General features: G+C 37.0%; 2 protein-coding genes across 2 annotated transcripts in view; one reads left to right on the top strand and one right to left on the bottom strand.

Moving 5' to 3' along the window:
* Positions 1–25,000, bottom strand: part of LOC136852318 (sterol carrier protein 2-like) — a 236,860-nt gene that overhangs the window by 121,727 nt on the left and 90,133 nt on the right. The gene's annotated exons all lie outside the window — the stretch shown is intronic.
* Positions 8,581–25,000, top strand: part of LOC136852314 (germ cell nuclear acidic protein-like) — a 98,013-nt gene continuing 81,593 nt past the window's right edge. The window contains exon 1 of the mRNA XM_067126829.1: positions 8,581–8,855. Coding sequence (XP_066982930.1) covers positions 8,835–8,855 — 21 coding nt within the window. The 5' untranslated portion in view covers positions 8,581–8,834. The remainder of the gene's footprint in view (positions 8,856–25,000) is intronic.

The raw sequence follows: 25,000 nt of genomic DNA, 5'->3' as shown, positions 1-25,000 counted from the left end.
CACAGAAGACATTACATAAGGTAAACTCCTAGATGTACAGACACGCAAATAAAAGTTTGTCCATTCTCCTAGCATGAAATACAACTTTCGGGAACAAAAGCCACACAATAAACACTTTCTTTCTTTAAATCTTCGGCTAAAAACCGTCGCGGACAGAGAGTCAACAGACTACAAACCCAACAGGGCTCCAAAGGAAATCACCCAGTAGCAACAGCACAGAGCAGGGGTGAATTTTCTCCTCGCTGAGACGTTGCAGATCAGATGACTGCACACCTGCACTAGGCGAACTATTCCGCGTTTTAGTCGTAGCCGAGACAAAACGCCTGGGAAACCGAGTGGCATTCAGCCTAATGCTAGAAAACAACAAGGTCTTTCAGAAGCAGCCCGCCTAGTGTTGCGTGCAAAAGCAGCTAAGTCAGGCAAGGAAGAATGCAGAGGATGTACTTTTGATGCAACAGACGTAATGACATAAAACAAGTGACAAATGCGCAGAAATTTCTTCGGCGCAATCGAGTCTTCTGTACAGCGTATAATCAAGGCCATCGAAAATAGGTATCCGTCTTTCGGTGGTCTCGGTACAATGCTGTATGAGCCGCGGCCCGTGAAACTTTAACCACGGCCATATCATTGCCAGATGCACGGTTATGGCTAACTTTAACCTTAATTAAAATAAAAACTACTGAGGCTAGAGGGCTGCAATTTGGTATGTTTGATGATTGGAGGGTGGATGACCAACATACCAATTTGCAGCCCTCTAGCCTCGGTAGTTTTCAAGATCTGAAACCGGACGGACAGACGAAGCCGGCACAGTAGTTTTCTTTTACAGAAAACTACAATCCAGGGACATTCAGTGCCCAGAGATTTTCTTCTGTCGAGGGGAAACTTCTCGTAAAATTCTTGCAGTACAGCAAAACCTATTCGTATAATTTGTGAGAATTCAGTCTGCTATCAGCAAGATCTAGAGACCTTGGCTCGCGGCTTCCCACTCCCACAAAAAGAGGCAGGAATTTTCTGGAATCAAGGCAGCTTTCACTCATTCTGTAAAAAGCCCGCACTCTTGGATCCTGAGTTACTTCAAAAGGCTATAAACAAGTGATGAGAGGTTGTAAAAAAAACGTTATGATGTAATTACACCTCGTGTTAGGAAAATCGGAACTGATCTAACATTCGTATACAAATAAATGAACAAAAGAGAAAACATTATGGAAAGTGGTTTTCAAATTCACCATCATCAAAGCTGTACCTTCGAAAGAGAGGTTCCTTTTAAAGCGAAAATGAGACATGGTATAAGCCTCTAAGAAGTACACTGCAATAGCTAGAGAGGTTGGACAGCAAAAGGCTAAAAGGTTGGAAAGTAAAAGGCTAAAGGAACGCTGCAAACGCCCTACAATGCACCAAATGCGGAGCACTGTTGGCACTGCCCCCTTACGGGGCTTTATGATGGATTTCGCATCTGAAAACTTTTTATTTACTATTTTTTCGACCAGAGTCTAGTAAGAGCAAGAGCCCGTGCCAGTACAGAATGTACAATATAGAACTGAGGCCAAAGGCCAGGCGCTGGGACCTATGAGGTCATTCAGTGCTGAAACGGAAATTGACGGTGAAAAGGTCTGAAAGGTGTAACAGGAGGAATACCTCAAAGCAGTTGCACGATAACCAATTGTTAGGAGAGGGTGGGAAGTCAGATGGAAGAAAGAGAATATGGACAGAAGTACAGTAAAAAGGAAAGGACGGGGTTACAGCTAGGGGCCGAAGAAGTGACGCGGCAAAGAACCTCGAATAATGCCTACTGTGCGCCGCACGAGCTGCACTGACGGCTAGCACATGGCTAGCCTGAACGGAAAACAAAATAACGACAAGTCCTGCCATAGCTCTGGTTTGCAGCCCTTAGGCCACGGCAGAAATGGCTAGATTATCTCATTTGCAGACTCCCTTTTTAATTGGTTCGTTAGAGATTCCGCGTGGATTAGAGTCAGCGCACAATCTGAAATATCATATGTTATATATTTCAGCTCTAATTAAGGGACTGCTATTTTTGGGGGGGTGTTTACGGCGGGAGACTCCTAATCAACTCATCCATTTGGCCAATTATCACCTCAATCAAGGCTTATTGTTGCCGACGAAATTAACATAATTATAATGTTGGGCATAGGTTTTATTCATTCTGTATAGAAAAGAATAGAATATAGAATTTCGGCCAGAGGCCAAGCGCTGGGACCTACGAGGTCATCCAGCGCTGAAAGGTTGGAAAGGTGTAACAAGAAATAAAACTTTCGCAGTTGCACAACTAAAATATTAGAAGAGGGTGAAAAGTAACATGGAAAAAAGACAATATGAACAGAGGCACGGTAAAAGGAACGAAAGGGGTTGCAGCTAGGGGCCTAAGGAATGGACGCTGCAAAGAACCTTAAGTAATGCCTACAGTGCACCGCATGAGGTGCACTGGCGGCACTACCACTAAGGGAAAAAGCTGGAATAGACACATCCCGTGAAGACATGAAACAAGCAACTGCTGTACCAGAGTATAAGACTAAAAACCCTTGAAAGCTTTGACGAGCGCGACACTGCCGACGGACTCTCTCTATCCCCCATTAAAGGTCCACAAAGAATCCATTGAATTCACCTTAATTGCTCACATCCTGGTAGCGAACAGGTGCGCTCTGCTGATAAATACCGGGTCGGAAAGAACGCAACTCCATAGGACTAGTTTGAAGGTCTCTCTCTCTCTCTCTCTCTCTCTCTCTCTCTCTCTCTCTCTTCGTATCCTTTCTTCCTCTCGCTTCCTCAGACCATATACATCCTTCCGGCTACGGAACAGACGCAGACAGATACAGGCGGACATACAGAAACAGACGCGTGGCCTCCGTCTTTCATGATCACCGAAGGAGAGATCCGATTCGCTTTTGTTTACTGGAATCGTTGGGGCTTAATGGTCTCTATACGCCTATTATCTATTATCATCTATGATCGACGATGCTGCATACGTAAAGGTTGCAACACAACCTGGGCTTTAGTATGGTCGGTAACGAGTGGATGTTGCGGGCATTTGAGACTGTCGTCAATTTTAAACGCGATGTTTCGCGCGCCAAGAATGATTTGCGCGCCAAGAATGATTTGTCGCTTCAACAACCGCTAAAGAAGCCTTCAACACGCACCACAGATGACCGGTTTTTGGCGTAATAATAATTTTGCGTCAACATTTTGATCACCCAGTAACATCTTCCAAGTTGGCGCGACAAACACTGAAATCTCAAGAGTTGAAATACTTTAAAACAATAACTGAAGTATATCTGTTCACTATTTGGTGAGCCAGTTTTCGTGAATGATGTAAGAGAAATCTAACCTAGCAACTGGGTATGGCTACCCAGTCCAACCCAGTGCCGGTCCCAAGCCCGGATAAATAGGGAGGGCTGGGGTCAGGATGGGCCAGGGAATGGCAAAGGGAATGGTATCAGTCAACGAAACATCTACCAAAACCAGTTATGAACTGAGCCGCTCAAGATAGAAACAGGTGGTGGAAGGTCATTAAAATCAGCGACCCCGACTAAGGATTAAGCACAGAAGAAGAAGAAGAAGGAGGAGGAGGGGAAGAAGAGGTAGTCATAAAGACAAAAAAAAAACATTACATAATGCACCTGTTAGGACACATGCCTCAGATAGACTGTTCTGGAAGACTGGTCTGGATCGCCATCAAAACTCAGTCAGTTGAAAACGTAATTCTCTCTTACGATACCTGAAGCCAGACGCATTTTCTCAACAGCTACGACGTTCACGTCAGAGTCTGCGGCCACCTTTCCTTTTCAGAAAGTTTTGTACTAAATCTTCCTACACTGAAATAAAATTGGAATATAATATCTAAGCCAAGGGCCAAGCGCTGGGACCTGTGAGTTTCCAGTTGCACTGTGAATCAAGCGTTAGGAGAGGGTGGAAAGTAAGATGGAAAAAAGAGAATATGAACGGAGGTACAGTAAAAGGAACGAAGGGGGTTGCAGCCAGGGTGCTAAGGAAGGGACGCCGCAAAGAACCTGAAGTAATGCCTGCAGTGCACCGTGTGACGTGCACAGACGGCGCTATCCCCCTGCGGGGAGGATTTGCTATTGGCCTCAGACCAAAATTTCCCGCACACAAAATGTTAGGAAAAAGCCTCATCACCAGGATCTGGTTGCCAAGAGAGTCGAACTGGTTTTCCCTCCGTCTGAGATCATTTCGCGCAAATCCAGAAAATTTATGAGTCATCCTGTGCCCACTTTCCCTTTCCCGACCTCCGTTTATATTCTCCTTCTTCCCTCTTCCTTTCCTCAGATCTCTCCTGACAACTGTCTCATAGTGCCACTGAAGAAGGTTTTCCTCCCGTGACGCCTTTGAAAACTTTCTACTCTCAATTTCCCTTTCAGCGCCGAATGACCTCGTAGGTCCCACCGTGTGGCGTTTGACGTAAATTCTACATTCCATTTCATTCAGTTGCCCCCGTTCCCGCCTCTAGAAGGAGACCTAATGATGTGAAAACCTAAATTCGTTCGCAAATATGGCTAAGAGTTTTCTGTACAACGTCCTACGACCGGCCAGTGGTTCATTTGCTCCCCAGATGCGGTCAAGTTAAAATGACAGACGCACGATCCACGGCTAACGTTAACCTTAAATAAAATCAAACTAGTGAGGCTAGAGGGCCGCAATTTGGTATGTCTGATGATTGTAAGGTGGATGATCAACATACCAATTTGCAGCCCTCGCCTCAGTAGTTTTTAGGATCTGAGGGCGGACAGAAAAAGTGCGGAAGGACAGACAAAGCCGGCACAATAGTTTTCTTTGAAAAGGACAGAACACGAACACGAATTTCTACGTATATGATAGCTGCTGATAAATTCTAGCTAATCAAATATTATATTACATAGAAAAAGTTGTTGTAATAGTCTGACAGGGCTCATTTAACACAGTTCTCTCTCTCTCTCTCTCTCTCTCTCTCTCTCTCTCTCTCTCTCTCTCTCTCTCTCTGGACAATCAGGTCAAACAGGGATGTTTAACACAGCTCTCTCTCTCTCTCTCTCTCTCTCTCTCTCTCTCTCTCTCTCTCTCTCTCTCTCTGGACTATCAACAACTTTGTCAGTTCAGAAACATATCACTTAGGGAAACAACACTTACATTTTAGTTACTGAACCCAGTCGGTGAAGGCAAGCAGATGCCTTTATGACACAATATTATATCTTAGGACATAAATACTGAAAGCACTAACACCCGCAACCATAATGGTTGTCATCAAATGCAGGTGTTATGGTTCTACAACTTGAGATTATATCTTAGGGCATAAAGTAAAAGATACAGTGTTATGGTGCACTAGTCAAGAATGAAATAAAATGCTAACAATATTCCTTATCTTATTAAAGAACAGTAATCAACACCACTGCCGTCAACAGGACAGATAGATAGATAGATAGATAGAGATAGAACATACAAGCGCTGGGACCTAAGAGGTCATTCAGCGCTGAAAGGAAAATTGGGAATAAGAGGTTTGAAAGGTGTAACAGGAGGAAAACCTCCCAGTTGCACTATGAAACGATTTGTTAGATGAGGGCGGAAAGTATGATGGAAGGAAGAATATAAACGGAGGTGCAGTAAAAGGAATGAAAGGTGCTGAATCTCGGGGCCGAAGAGGCGCTGCAAAGAATCAAGAATCTTTCACAGCCTACCTCCTTATTCACCATACCTCAACGCTGGATTTTTCGCGAATTTTATGCCTCCTTATTCAACATAACTCAGTGCTGAATTCTTCACAAATTTTATACACCCTTATTCACCATACCTCATACCTCCTTATTCACTTCAGCGCTGAATTTTTTACGAATTTTATTTTATTCAACATAACTCAGTGCTGAATTCTTCACAAATTTTATACACCCTTATTCACCATACCTCATACCTCCTTATTCACCATACCTCAGCGCTGAATTTTTCACGAATTTTATACCTCCTTATTCAACATAACTCAGTTCTGAATTCTTCACAAATTTTATACACCCTTATTCTCCATACCTCATACCTCCTTATTAACCATACCTCAGCGCTGAATTTTTCACAAATTTTATACACCTTTATTCACCACACCTCTTTATTCACCATATCTCATACCTCCTTATTCACCATACCTCATACCTCCTTATTCACCATACCTCAATGCTGAATTTTTCACAAATTTTATACCTCTTTGTTCATCATACTTCAATGGTGAATTTTTCACAAATTTCCAAATATACGTCGATATGAGTCTTCGGTTGACAACAGGGAAGGACGGTTCCAAACCCAGCCATTCGGATGTTTTGGGAAGAAGAGGAAAACTCGCCAAAGGTCCTGGAATAATGGATAATGACCTCATGCCCACTTCAAGAAAAGCAAAATAAAAGGCTAGGCGTAGATAAGGGCATCAGATACCCACTAGGCAACATACGCATACTACCCGTGAGAGAGCGCTGTGTGTAGTTACACATCAAGCAGTGAATACTTCTATTTATTTTCTCCTCGCGAAAGGAATTTCACCTTGATTTATGGGATGACTGTGACAATGTCTGTTCTCGATTTTATGGTAAAAATGAATTTGGCCTCGTGGAATTTTAAGATGTATTAATAATAAGCAAATTTTATATATACATATATAAAATATATACACATTATATATATATATATACATATACATATAAATAAATATATATGTAATATATGTTAAATATTTACACACACAAATATATATATATGTATATATATTTACATATATATATATATACATATATATACATACATATTTATATATATATGTATTTATACATATATACATACATACAAATATATGTATTTACACATATACATATATAAATATATATATATTATATATACATATACATACATATGTATTTTATATATATATATATATATATATATACACATATACAAATACAAAAACACACGTGTGATTCCGCGTCACAGCAAAGCAACTTAAAGCAATCCCAGCAACTTGCAAACCAACGGGACAACATTCTCGACCAACCCAGGGAGCCATTTGCAGGCATACTGACATCGCAATTAACCAATCAATAAAACAATCAAGGGTTGCAATTTGCATCGGTCATTCCACCGCGCACATTATGATCAACACACAACTGATAGGTCAGCGACGAAGATTGCAATAATGAAAAGCTATGTTTTAGCAGAGCGGTGACCTACTTCGGTGAGAGAGAGAGAGAGAGAGAGAGAGAGAGAGAGAGAGAGAGAGAAGGCGGCGTCAGTGAAGTGTGATATTCTTGTATATAAATGTTTATAAAAATTCATTTTATTTTCATTCGAATTTGAATTCTTATAATAGTATATTTGGGAAAGGATGTACTCGCAATCATACACGAATATATATATATATATATATATATATATATATATATATATATATATATATATATATATATATATATATATATATATATATATTTTTTTTTTTTTTTATTTTTTTTTTTTTTATAAGCCTTGAGCGATCCGTCATCAGGTGGACTCGAACCACCGAAAGGCTGGGAGAACACGACTTCTCGTGGATCGCTTATCACTTTTATAAATTCTCCACCGGTGTTTATTCCGAGGTCGAGGAACTTCATATTAAACGACATTTGTAGCTTATGGTTTGTGAATATGAAAAATGTCACGATGTATTTGACAAAAATTCATATATATATATATATATATATATATATATATATATATATATATATATATATATATATATATATATATATATATAGATATATATATATATATATATATATATATATATATATATATATATATAGAGAGAGAGAGAGAGAGAGAGAGAGAGAGAGAGAGAGAGAGAGAGAGAGTGTTGTTGTAATCTTCACTCTCTTGAGTTATATAATGCAATATTAATTCTGGCTTCCGGTTTAGAGGAACAATGTAAATACACTTGCAAGATATAGCTGAGAGAGAGAGAGAGAGAGAGAGAGAGAGAGAGAGAGAGAGAGAGAGAGAGAGAATGCAATTATTCATTACCGTCACGTCCCAGAGTAGGGGGTGGGGGCGACGGTTGTCGGGGGCTTCGGAGTAGTTAATCAGAAGATAAACCGGGCAATCCTTTTCACGGCGAAAAAAAAAAAAAAACTGTTAATCCCGATCGATAAAAACGACCTGAAACGAATCCTGCCTCGTTTTCAAGCAACGAGTCACTTCTGACGCAGCAAATGCAGCGATGAACCTCAATAAAAAGACTCGTGATAACTCGTGGGAGGTTTTCGAGAAGCTCAAAGAAATAGAGAGAGAGAGAGAGAGAACATAAATGATGAGAATCATGATGTAATGTAGAAAGTCTCGAGAGGTCGGTCTCTCAAAACGACCTTCCTTACTGCGCTTTTATTTTTAGTTTTTTTTTCTCTCTCTCTCTTTTCCTGCTAAAGAGGGAGGGAACAGGGGTAGGGGAAGAGATGTTAGGGTGGGGGAGATGTTGTGTTGATCTCACCAGAGAGAGAGAGAGAAGAGAAAGAGAGAGAGAGAGCGAGAGACGCTAAAGGTATATCTATCGTTGCAGCTTGACCAAATGGCTCAGTAGTGGACGGGAGGTGGCGGAACGCGGACGCACGCACACAGTCGCTCTTGCAACTTCCTCTCGCCTGGGAAACTTTTCCAACGGCACACTGCCGCTGTAGCACAAACACACACATAGCCAGGAGAGAGAGAGAGAGAGAGAACTCTAGCATACCCAAACGGAGTGTATTAATTCCCCGGTTCGAAAACTAGGGCACCCAGCGCCACCCCGCATTGAAGGTGACCTCTGCCGTGAATTAATTGTGAAGATGCGCTTCCTGCTGATGATGGTGAGTGTTGACCCCTATCTTTTTCTTTCCCTTTTTTTTTTTTACTTTTTTCTTTCATTCGATCAGAGATTTCGTAAATGGCGCCGACGACGGTTTGCCTGATTTCTTTTCACGACTGATTTATGTCTACTGAAACTGGCGTCGCAACGTCTAGGTTATTCAAGCCGTAATAAAATTGAATAGGACACTAAAAAGTTAGTATAAATAAATAAATAAATAAGTTTAAAAGGAGTTCCATATAAGAAATATCTAATATATATATATATATATATATATATATATATATATATATATATATATATATATATATATATATATATATATATATATATATATATATATATATATATGCATATATATGATGACCGTGTGGTTTAATGCGCGTCACTGTAGTCCTGAGTTCTTGTCTTCCATGGTTCGAGCCCACGAGACGACGGACTTATTATCAACTAAAAAATTCCCCTTCGGGTAACATATATGAAAATATATTATTTCTGAGGTAGAGCGAATTGGATATTAAAGGACGTTTGTAGCTTAATGATTGTATATGAATCACGGTGATGTGATAAAATTCATTTATATATGTATATGTATGTATATATATATATATATATATATATATATATATATATATATATATATATATATATATATATATATATATATATATATAATATAAAAAAAGGAAGAAGGAAAAAACGAGCCAGCCGCTTGCACGAAATCGATCCCAGCGGAAAGAAGGGGGCAGCGATAAAACAAAACCTACGGCCAATCGCCTGGTGCATTTCCTATCTAACTCTCAGATGCTTCCCATGAAAAAAAAAAAAAAATAGACATATTTCTTGCCGACCCAAAAATAGGAAATCAACAAAATACACATGGCCTTTAAATTGGATGAAGTTATCGACACATTTTCTTTATTTAAATGTTATGTGCCTCTTTACGTGTATACATAGATGTAGGGAGAATGTATTCAGGGAGAGCACATTCATATGCATATACCTACTGAATTTGTCTCCGTTTTTGTATAATATATTTTCTTCGTCTACATCAAATGTATGTTCCTGAATGAAACTTACTCGATCTATTTACCAGACTTGACATTTTTTGTGGCATATTTTATATATACGAAGGACAAAAATACTCAATATATATACATATATATTTATTTATTTATTTATTTATATATATATACATATGTTTATATATGTAATGTATATGTTTATATATACATATATATATGTATATACATATATACAAGTGTATATATATACATATACATATGTATATGAAATTATATATATATATATATATATATATATATATATAAACATATATAAATACATGTATGAAAATTTATATATATATATATATATATATATATATATATATATATATATATATATATATATGACTTTTTTATCACATCACCGTGATTCATATTCAATTCAATTATTTATTTATCAATCATTAAGCTACAAACGTCCTTTAATATCAATTCGCTCTACCTCGGAAATAATAAATTTTTTCATATATGTTACCGAAGGGGAATTTTTTAGTTGATAATGAGTTCGTCGTCTCGTGGGCTCGAACCAGCGAAGACAAGAACTCAGGACTGCAGTGGACGCATTTTAACCCACGCGGTTAAAATGCGTCCACTGTAGTCCTGAGTTCTTGTCTTCGCTGGTTCGAGCCCACGAGATGACGAACTCATTATCAACTAAAAATTCCCCTTCGGTAACATATATGAAAATATATTATTTCGAGGTAGAGCGAATTGATATTAAAGGACGTTTTAAGTTGTGGATTAATATATATATTATATTAATATATATATATATATATATATATATATATATATATATATATATATATATATATATATATATATATATATATATATATATATATATATATATATATATATATATATATATATATATAACTTTAAGAATTCTTCCTTGTCCTGAGTCTAAAAAAAACCTTGCCTATTATAAGGAAAGGTGTTGAACTCAGTTTCCCCCCACAGAACTTGCGAGGTTATAAATCTGTTATACCCAAGGCACGTGAATGAGGAAGCGCCTATAGCATTCAAAAAACCGAGGCTATAAACAGTGATCCTGCATCCAATGCTTGTTTCTTCTTCTTCTTCTTCTTCTTCTTCTTCTCAGCTTGATCCCTAGTCGGGGTCGCTGCTAGTATGATGTAATAAGTAGTGTAATATGATTTCTTACGTCGTGAGCATAAATTTGATAGCAACTTTGAAGAAAAAGAAATAGCTCCCAACAAATTTCCTTAGGTTTGTTTCTCATATTCGTGCAAAGAATGATATAATCCAACATCTTCTTCTTCTTCTTCTTCTTCTCAGCTTAATGCGTAGTAGGGGTGGCTGTTAGTAGGATTTATTCCACAAGTAGCATAATATGAATCCCAAGTCGTCAGCATAAATTGAATGGCAATCTTGGAGAAAAATTGAAATATAACCCTGCAAATTTCTTTGTTTCTCATACCTTCTCAGCTTAATCCCTAGTCGGGGTCGCTGTTAGTACAATTTTGTCCAGAAGCAGCATATTATGCTTCCCAAGTCGAGGGCGTAAATTTGATAGCAACCTCGAAGAAAACCTTGAAATATCTCCCAGAAAGTTATTTTATGCTCGCTTCTCACTATCCATGGCACTGATGTGATCCAGCTTCTTCTTCTCCGCTTAATCCCTAGTCGGGGTCGCTGTTAGTACGATACAATAAGTAGCATACTATGACTCCCAAGTCGTGAGCATAAATTTGATAGCAACCTTGACGAAAAGCCTAAAAATATCTCCTTGTAACATGGCTGTGGACTGGACAAAACTTCCGTAAACAGGAGTATTATGATTTTTATCAATATCAGGAACAGTTCTGTTACTGATTTTGCCAATGACTTTCTGCAGTTCTGAAAACTTAGCCGCAAACGGCCCGGTAATATCGAACTCAGTGCAACCTGCGGGTAATGGACCCACGAATGGGGTTCCAACACATGACTCTGAGAATTCGTTACACTGGCTGAGTGTATTAGGTTTACTGTTGCCCGTGCAGCTACCCAGAGAGGTAGGAGTCCGAATTCCTGATTATAATCCCTTCTGGGATTATAATCTGAATTCGATACCGATGGGCTGTTTGGTGATTAATATTTGAATGAGTATATATATAGTATATGTATATATATATATATATATATATATATATATATATATATATATATATATATATATATAATGTGTGTGTGTGAGTTCACTTAAAACGGAACAATTCACATATACACAAAAATGCAAAAACACAAGTATGTATAGGTATGAATATATGTGTATAAATACACACACATACAGGTATGTATATATATATATATATATATATATATATATATATAAATATATGTATACAAACACATACATACATTATATATATGTCATATATAAAAATATATGTATATAAATACATACATAAATTATGATAATAATATATATATATATATATATATATATATATATATATATATATATATATATATATATATATATATATATATATATATATATATATATATATTAAGCTGAAACCAAGCGTTAGCTTCCCGGTGCTCAACGAATACCTTAGAAAGAGGTTGTCAGCCGACGCACCTCCTCACCACGGCTGAAACTCACCACAATCAGTAAGCTACCAGGTGCACGCTTCACTCATTCGATTAACAGAAACGCAATAAGTTAACTCTTATGTTATTACTGAAGTCATCAATAATGTGGACTACAATCATTTATAATAATTTACCTTTTTAAACCAGGAAGCAAATTCCTCAGATGTATGCTAGTATTGCACCAGCCCGGTTTTTTTTTGCCATTCCCCCTAGGTTAGGTTAGGTTAGGAGGTTAGGTTATATTGTAACCCCTACGGTAATTTGGGTGTGGGAAACATTACGAGATTATTTTCGGTTAGGTTACATGAAGACTCCTCCCGTAATTTGGGTGTGGGAAACATAATGAGATTATTTTCAATAAACTGCTATGGTTAGTTTTTCGGGGAAAGGTCCCGTACTCGGTTACATCTCGGGGTAAATGCCACCGGGAAGGAACTTTTGACATGATTTTGATCGATTTTTCATTCAGCTTGCAACGCTGGGGAACAAACTCCGCCCTCTCTCTCTCTCTCTCTCTCTCTCTCTCTCTCTTTTCCCAAACCTTCTCCACTGCCCCCGTCTTGTTCCCAAAAACTTACGTTGCATTATTCTTGGCAAGTGTAAATAATCCAGGAGCCGTTTATCACACGGCGCCCAACCTAGCCTAAATTCGGCGTTATTAAGAGCCCTCTTCTTCTGGGAGAGAGAAACTGTGCAGTCTCATTATCTCGGGCTAAGATATGGCCCCCGCCTTCCTCCTGGAAGCTGCTGTAAAATGGGAAACAGTTAGAGAAATCGTACAAGACAGCGTGGTGATCAAGAGAGAGAGAGAGAGAGAGAGAGAGAGAGAGAGAGAGAGAGAGAGAGAGCTAGGGCTTCCAGTAAGTCGCTGAGTTGTAGTCAACTTGTTTGTGATGTGTGTGCGACAAGTTTCCGACATATGTTGATTACATGTTTTACTGCAGTGTGGACACAGTGAAAGGCTTCAGTAGTAGTAGTAATATTAGTGAACTAGTTAAAACTACCAATAAGTGTTAACTTGTATTAAACTTGTTTCAACAAGTTTCCGACATATGTTGAGAGTTAGTAGTGAGTGAAAGGCTTCAGTAGTAGTAGTGATATTAGTGTGGAGAGAGAGAGAGAGAGAGAGAGAGAGAGAGAGAGTTAAAACTACCAATAAGTCGTTAACTTGTATTAAACTTGTTTGTGATGTGTGTGCGACAAGTTTCCGACATATGTTGATTACATGTTTTACTGCAGTGTGGACACTCCGTTAGTAGTGAGTGAAAGGCTTCAGTAGTAGTAGTAATATTAGTGGAGAGAGAGAGAGAGAGAGAGAGAGAGAGAGAGAGAGAGAGAGAGAGAGAGAGAACTAGTTAAAACTACCAATAAGTCGTTAACTTGTATTAAACTTGTTTGCGATGTGTGTGCGACAAGTTTCCGACATATGTTGATTACATGTTTTACTGCAGTGTGGACACACCGTTAGTAGTGAGTAAAAGGCTACAGCAGTAGTAGTAATATTAGTGTGGAGAGAGAGAGAGAGAGAGAGATTGAGAGAGCTAAGGGCTACCAACAAGTCGCTGACTTGTATTCAACTTGTTTGATGTGTGTGCGATAAGTTGCCAACATGTTTTAGTATATATTTTACTGCTGTGTATAAGCACCGTTAGTAGTGAATCACAGACCACAGTATTATTAATAGTAATGCAGAGAGAGAGAGAGAGAGAGAGAGAGAGAGAGAGAGAGAGAGAGAGAGAGAGAGAGAGACAGAGAGAGAGAGAGACAGAGCACCAGTTAAAACTACCAGTAAGTCACTCACTTGTGTTCAACTTGTTTGTGATTTTTGTGCGACAAATTTATGACATATGTTGATTACATGTTTTACCGCAGTGTGACCACACCTTCAGTAGTGAGTAAAAGGCTTCAGTAGTAGTAGTAATATTAGTGTGGAGAGAGAGAGAGAGAGAGTTAGGGGTACCAACAAGTCGTTGATTTGTTTCAACTTGTTTGTGATGTGTATGCGACAAGTTTCCGACATAAGTTTTTTACATATTTTACCGCAGTGTGACGCACCTGTAGTAGACAGTAACAGACTACGGCAGTATTAATAGTAGTGCAGAGAGAGAGAGAGAGAGAGAGAGAGAGAGAGAGAGAGAGAGAGAGAGAGAGAGAGCATGTAATTATCCGATTAAAAAACCTATCAAGCGCATCTGAGCTTATTAAGTCTATAATAATCTACCTTCAACTTGCAAACTTCTGGCACGCACAACATTAGTTTGGCGATAATCCTAATTATAATTATATAAGTCAATAAACAAGTAAAAAATGCGCCCAAGTTCCTTCGGCGCAATCGAGTTGTCTTTACAGCCGCTACAGCGTACAATCAAGGCCACCGAAAACAGATCTATCTTTCGGTGGTCTCGTTATAATGCTGTACGAGACGTGGTCAGTAAAACTCTCAGCCGGTCGTGGTGGCCTGTGTTGTTGCGTTGCCAGACGCACGATTATGGCTAACTTTAACCTTAAATAAAATCAAAACTACTGAGTAGGCTAGAGGGCTGCAATTTGGTATGTGTGATGACTGGAGGGTGGATGATCAACATACCAATTTCCAGCCCTCTAGCCTCAGTAGTTTGTAAGATCTGAGGGCGGACAGAAAAAGTGCGGACGGACAGACAAAGCCGGCACAACAGTTGTCTTTTACAGAGAACTAAAAGCAAATAAATAAAAATATATTTAAAACGCCAGCTATAGGAAATTCACTGCAACCTTTAAGCTCGAAGGATTCTTATTGAAAGTTGCAAATCCTTTAAGCTCGAAGGATTCTTATTGAAAGTTGCAAATGCAACTTGACGATGTCAATGTGTTCGTAACTTCAGTGCAAACAGAATAACAGCACAAACCTTGAATTGAATTGCCGCTTTCCAAAGCTGACTGGGCGATATACAAAAGTCATGTCTGGAATGACGCGTCTGACAGGCATGACTGGTGGTGCTGACAAGTCTCATGGCTTCGTGAGGTTGTTATTATTATTATTATTATTCTTATTATTATTACAAGAATATTAAGTCATTAATACACACATATATACATATATATATATATATATAAATGTGGCATTCATATATATATATATATATATATATATATATATATATATATATATATATATATATATATATATATATATACATGTACAGAGAGAGAGTGAGTGAGAGAGAGAGAGAGAGAGCAGCTATAGATACTGAAACCTTCACAGAAGAAATATAGACAAAAGGTATGAAAAGGAGAATAAAATATGTCCACACATATTTTGTTCACCACTAACAGAAAAAACGCAAAGAAGTGAGCACCAAATTCCAAGCTTCATTAGCAAAAAATAAAATAATAATGAATTATCTGTGGCCCTTTCTTTATTCTTAATTTCTATCAAAAAAAAAAATTCCTTTCCTTCACACCATTCTTAACGAATGACAAGAGATAAATCTATGCAGTTTTTTTTTTTTTTTTTCCTATCGATTCACATTCTACGCAAAAGTCTTTCTAAAATGTTCCTCGAGATATATATATATATATATATATATATATATATATATATATATATATATATATATATATATATATATATATATATATATATATATATATATATATATATATATATATATATATATATATATATATATATATATATATATAAAAGTATGCAGGCCAGTCCAAGGTCAGACATCTTGGAACGAGTCCACCACAGGGGCCACTGACTTGAAATTCAAGCTCCCAAAGAATATGGCGTTCATTTGAAAGAAGTTTTAGAAGGTAATATGAAATACAGAAAGGCAAGATCAGCTGTTGGAAAAAAAACATGAGTACCGTACTACTCCAGAGTAAGATTCGCTTTTAAACATTTCCGATACGTTTGACAAGGGAAAACACGTCGTTTCCTCCGACAATTTTAAAAGTTTATTTTACTTCGCAATTTCAAAGACGTGCCATCTTGTTGAACACATGGCCCAGAAGGGCTATGTTTTATTTTCTAGCGCAGTTCAGTCGCCTGCGTGTACTATTCATTCAAGAAATTTTGTAAAGTTCAAAAATGCCAATACCAAAACACACAATCAATCAATCAATCATTTCCTGTGGCCCCCACGGGGATGCATAGGGTCTCGATGAACTCACGCCACCACATTCTGTCCTGGGCTAACTCCCAACACTCGTCTCCTGCTTCCCGCCTCATTGTCCTTAACCACGTCTCCTTTGACCTACCTCTACCTCTTCTACCAGGGGCAGCCAACCCTGGTGTATCTCGTACCATTCCCTGTCTTCTATGCAAAGGCCTAGCCACTTCCAGCGTGAGAACCTAACGTACTAGTACCATCGACCGGCTGCACTCCCGTTACTTTTCAGTTTAAAATTTCTCTCCTTTCAAACACGAAAACAAAGATTGTCCTTTTTCAGGTAAAAAAAAAAAAAAAACTCTGATACCAAAACACAATATCTCCAAAAAAAATCTAAAAAAAACGATCTTTCGATGAGAACAATGGCCCCAAAAAAAAAGCATTCTAAAACAAGGATCTCTCGATGAGACCGGTCATTTTATTTGCCAACTCGCTCGCTGGGACTGCAAATCCTTCATCTTCCAGTCACGAGACCTCCGTGTTTATTAGGGATAATTAATCATGATTAGCATTCCTTCACGAATGAAAAAGAAGGGAAAAGTGCGGTTCTTGTTTACCGAAGTCAAAAAAAAATTCCAAATTACGCCGTGCTCTGAACCGCGGTCAAAAGACGGACGCTGCGTATGACTCAAATCTCGATCGACGCGATGGAAATGGGTATTCGACGCCAAAAAAGACGCTGTTTTTAACGAGATTCAATCGAGCGGAATGGAATGAAATATAAAATTTAGGCCAACGGCCAATCGCTGGGACCTACGAGGTCATTCACTGCTGAAACGGAAAGTGAGAGTAGGAAGGTTTGAAAGGCGTAACAGGAGGAAAACCTCAAAGCAGTTGCACTAGGAAACAATTGCTAGGAAAGTAAGATGGAACAAAAAGTATATGAAGGGAGGTACAGTAAAAGGAATGTAAGGGGTTGCAGGTAGGGGCCGAACGAATACTGCGGAGACTCTTAAGTAATGCCTACAGCGCACCGCGTGAGGTGCACTGACGGCACTAACGCCCTGCGGAGAAGTTTAAATAGATTTCTTCTAAGCATTCACGCCTAAAGCACTGTCTGTCATGAAGTACTTTCATAAAATAGTTATTTTTCCATTTGGATTTTATTGGAACTTCGCACTTTGTGGGAATCACATATCTATATTGTTCTTATTACTGCTATTTTGAACCTTGATCACCGTCGATTTCTGTTTGTTGAACGACACCCGAGTTTAAGTGATAGCATTCCCTATGGCTCAATCATTATTATATTCAATACTTTCTCTTGTCATTTAATATCATGAACAATGTCAAGAAATTCACAATAGCTTGATAAACTGTTTTGTCACCAAAATCCATAGTTATGCAAATAAATTGTATCAATATGCAAAATCTCAATTTCTACGTTAAAATCTTCACTTAAAACACTAAAGAGAAACGCCGTTCAGGTATTCCAAAGCCTTTGTTTTATCTGTTGCATGTTAATACAATTTATTGATATAATTGTGGGTTTTTATTGTGTATCATGAACAATGCAATTAAGAATGAGGTTCACAGTAATCTCTGACACTGTACATCTCATCATATATAATAATAATAATTGAAATTTTATTACCATAGTTACTTGCATTACGATGCAAAAGTCAAAAAACAAACTTTGTCAAAATCTAATTAGTTTTTCCATTGGTTTTTCTAAAGGGTAACAATAATAATAATAATAATAATAATAATAATAATAATAATAATAATAATAATAATAATAATAATAGTAACGTTAACATTTCAAAACTGCTTCACTACCTTTCCACTTTCCTTTGATCCTCAGCCTTGATAAAAATTCATCTGAATTATTGACAAAAATTCATCTGAACTATTGATAAGAATTCATCTGAATTACAGGAGTTTTTTTTGGCAGATTTGATGTTCATTAATCATTGAAATTATTTTCATCAAATTTTTTTACACTTAAAAATAAAAGAAATTTATTTATTTATTTGCTTTTGATGGATACGGGAATTTTATTTTCATTTATTTATTTTTAAGTTATTATTTTTTTTTTTCGGGGGCTGGGGGTTCGTGCTGGAAGGGACCTGCTATGACATAAGTGGTACTTTGGTATTTTCGTTCCTTCATTATGGTACTACTGCGCTCTAGTTTTGGTTGATTCATGCTCAAAATAGTGGACTATTGCACTCTAGTTTTCGATGATTCATGTTCAAAATAGTCGGAGATATTTCGGGTCAAACAAGAGTAGGAATAATACGACCATCGCCAGTGTAACGCCAAAATAAAAGCAATGAGCGACCAGATTTGCTGGATGTCAGCTTCTGCCAGAGATTTTATCTCTTTTAGACAGAGTGGTTCGTGGTGGTAGGTTTCTCTCTCCTAATATTAGCCGTTACGACTTGGACCATCGACGGATGGTCCATAAGTTATATTTCAACAAAGATCTTTCATATTCACAATTGATCCATGATCCTCTGTTCCTGCCGAGAGAAGTCAGATTCGCTGAACAGCAGAAGCACCAATAAAGCAATGTTCCTCGCTGTCGAACTTCTCAGTTCCAGAGGTCTTTAATTCCTCACAACTCTGGACTGTGGAACAGCCTCCCAGAGGATGTAGTGTCATCAGATGCAGTGCATTGCTACCATAAAGCAATTCTTCTTGTACCCTAATAATTTGTTTATATTCTGGTCTATTTATTTATTAATCTGTTAATTATTCTTCTTTCTAGTAACTGATCTTTCCTTTCTGTATTTCCTATTACCTTCTGTGGCTTCTTTCAAATAACCACCATATTCTTTGGGAGCTAGAATTTCAGGTCAGTGGGACTTATGGTGGGCTTGACTCATATGAATAGGGTTCATGTTCTGCATAATAATAATAATAATAATAATAATAATAATAAAAGTTGTCATACGACTTTCCATGAAGTTTAAAAGCTGAAACGCGACAAAAAAAAGGGAATAGAGCAAGTTACAGCAGAACACACAGTATATATATATATATACATACATATATACATATATTTTCTACCATACACCATTTCCCTTTGGTAGGGTTAACACCCGAACGGTACAACCTTCCAGCTCCTCGACAAGTCTTCAGAATGAGGTTGCTAGCCTCACTTCCTGTTCTCGGACCTCAGCAGATTCTGGGTGGGCTGGTCGGCGGCAGATAGGAGCAGTCCACGGACCTCACAAATGTTTGCAGAGTGCTGTACCACTCTGACACGACGCTCACTTCAACTGATTTACCCTCTGTATATATATATATATATATATATATATATATATATATATATATATATATATATATATATATATATATATATATATATATATATATATATATATATATATAAAACTGGATCACGAAGATTTGGAAAAATGGAGTGGTTGCTAGGCCTTTCGACTACAATAGTCCTTTACTAGCAGTATGTGTATATATATATAATATATATATATACATATATATATATATATATATATATATATATATATATATATATATATATATATATAATAAACTAGCATACATTTCCAAAGATGGTGTGTGTGTGTGTGCACATGAAGACCGAAAACTACGAAACTACAACGATAAAAAATAACATCTTCAATATATATCCCCCCCCCCGAGAAAAAAATCCCTAAAATTTTCAAGAAATATAAAGTTTCAGAATTTTTATGATGATACCACTGGATCCCCAACTTTTCCCTGAGAGAGAGAGAGAGAGAGAGAGAGAGAGAGAGAGAGAGAGAGAGAGAGAGAGAGAGAGAGAGAGAGAGAGAGAGAGTATATTTTTGACCACTTGAGTCTGGGAGAGGGTTGGAACTTATCTCCTTTATAATTTCTGAGTGACAGGGGGCTGACTCGCTCTTTTTGTTTTCCATTTCTCCCCACCCCATCCCCAGTTCACCCCCTACAGAAAACAAAAAAAATTTTTCGTAAGGAAAGAAAATTAATGGACATTTTTTTCCGCGGAAATCATCTGAAATAATCTGCTTCATGAGTACAAAGATTATTTTCTTCTCAGAGATCAATGATAATCGTTTGCGCTTCTTCATGGCTGTGAGTTATAAGATGCTGAACTGATCAGGGATCATTGTTTACTGGTCTACGCTACGAAACATGCAGAAAGGAATTTGACGCCATCAACCAGAGAGAGAGAGAGAGAGAGAGAGAGAGAGAGACCTTACCTTTTACCTTACAGACCTTACAAGGGTTGCCCCAGGTCCCTCAGTGTGAGGCACCTTTGATGTCTGAGTTGCCACTTGAGTATATTTTGCATCTTCCAGTCTTGGATGGTCTGGGATGCATCTTAGTTATTTGTCGAGCTTATTCTTAAACACATCTATCTCCTGTTATGTTTCTGGAGCGCATTGACGCTGCATTATCGATGCTGGTGCGTGGTGGATTAATGTCCTGTGTGCTTTCCTTAATTTTCCTGGTATAGCTGACTCTTGCTCTTTTTGTTTCCTTCTATTTACCATGTAGCGTTCTCTTCTCCTTTCAAGACCAGTCTTTCCCAGTTCAGGTCCTTAACTTCTTCTATTCTAGTAAAAACAAATCCTTTTTAGTGTGGGTATTATATTGCAATATTCAAGTGGACTAAGGACGTTTTATAAAGCATAATCATGTGTTCAAAATAGACATTTTTTCCCAGAAATCATTTTGCCAATAATCTATTTGATCATTGCAGAGTATTCAACATCACAAAGATTATTTTCTTCTCAGAATCAATGATAATCGTTTGCGCTTCTTCATGGCTGTGAGTTATTAAGATGCTGAAATGATCACACCGGGATCATTGTTTATCTGGCAAAAAATTCTTTTATCCATCTTCTACTTTGTCAACAATGGCTAATAAACATAAAAAAAGCTTTTGCAAAGAGTAAACCACATCTGTATCTTTTTCATTTATCATATATTTTTATATATGCTTTCATGTGGACGTTGACATATACTTTCATAATATGAGAGAGAGTCTTGAACCAGAAAGAGAGAGAGAGAGAGAGAAGAACCACTTTCTTTCATCCAATGAATATCTAAATGAGGGAGAGATCTTTCTGAAGTTAATCGCCCTTCAATTCTTAGAGAAAGAGAGAGAGTTCCATTTTTTCATTTTCTTTTGATTCATGAATAAAAAAGCAAAAGAGAGAGAGAAAATTAGAGAATGAGAGAGAATTAACGAAAAGAAAAAGAGACATTCATGAATAAAAAAGAGAGAGAGAGAGAGAGAGAGAGAGAGAGAGAGAGAGAGAGAGAGAGATTAATAAATAAAGAAAATTAATGAATGAAAGAGAGAGAGAAGAAAATTCAATCAATGAAAAAGAACAATGAATTAAAAAAGGGAGAGAGAGAGAGAATTAATGAATGAGAGAGAGAGAGAGAAAGAAGAGAGAGAGAGAGAGAGAGATTAAGAGAGAGAAGAGAGAGAGAAAATTAATGAATGAAAAAACGGAGCATTACATCCAAGCGTAACTCCATAAAAGTCTGTGTTTCCACTTAACGTCCACTGGGTAAATGAGAGAGCTATTTATTTTATTTTCATTACCAAAACTCGCGATTATTTCCTAGGCTCGTCCTACCTCCCAAGGACCTCCCAAGGACCTCCCAAGGACCTCTCCCAGCCCCATGGAAAAAGGGAAAAAGACACGCCGAAAAGGTTTCAAGCAATCGAGTTTTCTGTACAGCGTATAATCAAGGCCATCGAAAATAGATCTATCATCTGGTGGTCTCGGTACAATGCTGCATGAGCCGCGGCCTGTGAAACTTTAACCAAGGCCCGGTGGTGGCCTGGCCTATATCGTTGCCAAACTCACGATTATGGCTAACTTTAACCTTAAATAAAATAAAAACTACTGAGGACAGAGGGTTGCAATTTGGTATGTTTGGTGATTGGAGGGTGGATGATCGACACACCAATCTGCAGCCCTCTAGCCTCAGTAGTGTTTAAGATCAGAGGGCGGACAGAATGAAGTGCGGACGGACAGACAAAGCCGGCACAACAGTTTTCTGTCACAGAAAACTAAAAATACAAATCAATAGACTTGCGATCTGAGGCGTATGTTTCCCCCCTGCACGGTGCGGTGACGTCATAACTACGTAAACCCATACGCAACACAGCTGCCACTCAGATGCATTACTGGCAGGTGAAAGATAACGGTTTTAATCACGCACAGACAAGACTTAAGACTTTCAAGTCTCTTATGGAAGCCTTAGACTTGAACTGCTTGCTATCCTTTCCACCCCTAATATTGTCCTACTTCGATTTATGAAGTCTGAATATTATATAAAGTTATTGGCATGGATCCTTGGTGGCAGTTATGTCAGGTGGGTCAATAGGGGTTTGCTCATTTTCTTTTTCATGCTGGTTAACTCATATTCACGGGCAGACAATTGTGATTATTAATTAACATATACATGCTCATTATTTAGATATATATATATATATATATATATATATATATATATATATATATATTTCTGTAATACAAGCACTACATTATTTGCAAATATCAGTCATGCTACTCCATCCATAGTTGGCTCAATTCCTTATCCTACAAACTTTACTCATATATATGTATACATCTACAGTATGTATGTATGTATGTATACATACATACATATATATATAAATATATACTTATCTATATAAATAATATACACATCTATATAAATAATATACACATCTGTGTGAACTTGTCTGAGCAATTAGCAAAGAACTTCATGTGAATATATGTAAGTACAAATTAAACCACATGATTTTTTAAGAAAAAATAGCAACGATCTTGACTCCCCTGCTGAGTATGTAACACAGTAAGTCTCGACTGGTTTGAGCTGCGTTCACCCTTCCAGTCCTCCAATAATAATAATAATAATAATAATAATAATAATAATAATAATAATAATAATAATAATAATAATGAAGACATACACAGTGGTGTAAATGTAAATATTCACATTTAAACCACTGTGGATTTCTTCACCATTTTAGGGACTCAAGCTATTAGGAGATATTTATGAATAATAATAATAATAATAATAATAATAATAATAATAATAATAATAATAATAATAATAATAATAATAATAATAATAATAATAATAATAATAATAATAATAATAATAATAATAATAATAATAATAATAATAATAATGAAGACATACACAGTGGTGTAAATGTAAATATTCACATTTAAACCACTGTGGATTTCTTCACCATTTTAGGGACTCAAGCTATTAGGAGATATTTATGAATAACAATAATAATAATAATAATAATAATAATAATAATAATAATAATAATAATAATAATGAAGAAATACACAGTGGTGTAAATGTAAATATTCACATTTACACCACTGGATTTTTTCACCATTTTCGGGACTCAAGCTATTAGGAGATTTTTGTGAATAATAATAATAATAATAATAATAATAATAATAATAATAATAATAATGATAATAATAATAATAATAATAATAATAATAATAATAATAATAATAATAATAATAATAATGACAACAGAAGCAATTACAAAATTTATCTGGATAACAATTAAGATCTTGTAGTGCTCAGTGGCACATCTGAACCATTCAACAGACATCAAAACTCCGCCAAACCCAAAGCCATCCGTACAGAATCAATACCTGACAAGAGAAACGTATAAATTCATTAGTGAAATGACTTCCCAACAACGGCCTCTGAAACAAAAGCCCCATGACTAACAAAGGGCGACATTCGAGACTTTAAAAATTTCCCCTCTCGGAAAATAATGGCTATCCGTACCTAATGGAAGCCTCGCTTCTTCCAGACGCGTGCAGTTTGAATCTCAGGTGTTATTTATCACATTTTCTTGTAAGTTCTCTCTCTCTCTTCTCTCTCTCTCTCTCTCTCTCTCTCTCTCTCTCTCTCTCTGGACCTTTTCCTATAACTTGTCTTTCTCTGGACCTTTTCCTGTAATTTGTCTTTCTCTGGACCTTTTCCTATAACTTGTCTTTCTCTGGACCTTTTCCTATAATTTGTCTCTCTCTCTTTCTCGCTGGACCTTTTCCTACAATTTGTCTTTCTCTGGAACTTTTCCTATAACTTGTCTTTCTCTGGACCTTTTCCTATAATTTGTCTCTCTCTCTTTCTCTCTGGACCTTTTCCTACAATTTGTCTTTCTCTGGAACTTTTCCTATAACTTGTCTTTCTCTGGACCTTTTCCTATAACTTGTCTTTCTCTGGACCTTTTCCTGTAATTTGACTTTCTCTGGACCTTTTCCTATAACTTGTCTTTCTCTGGACCTTTTCCTATAATTTGTCTCTTTCCCTGGACCTCTTCCTATAACTTG

The sequence above is a fragment of the Macrobrachium rosenbergii genome, chromosome 25, assembly GCF_040412425.1.
Source record: "Macrobrachium rosenbergii isolate ZJJX-2024 chromosome 25, ASM4041242v1, whole genome shotgun sequence".
Lineage (NCBI taxonomy): Eukaryota > Metazoa > Arthropoda > Malacostraca > Decapoda > Palaemonidae > Macrobrachium > Macrobrachium rosenbergii.
This window is presented reverse-complemented; position numbering and strand designations above follow the sequence as displayed.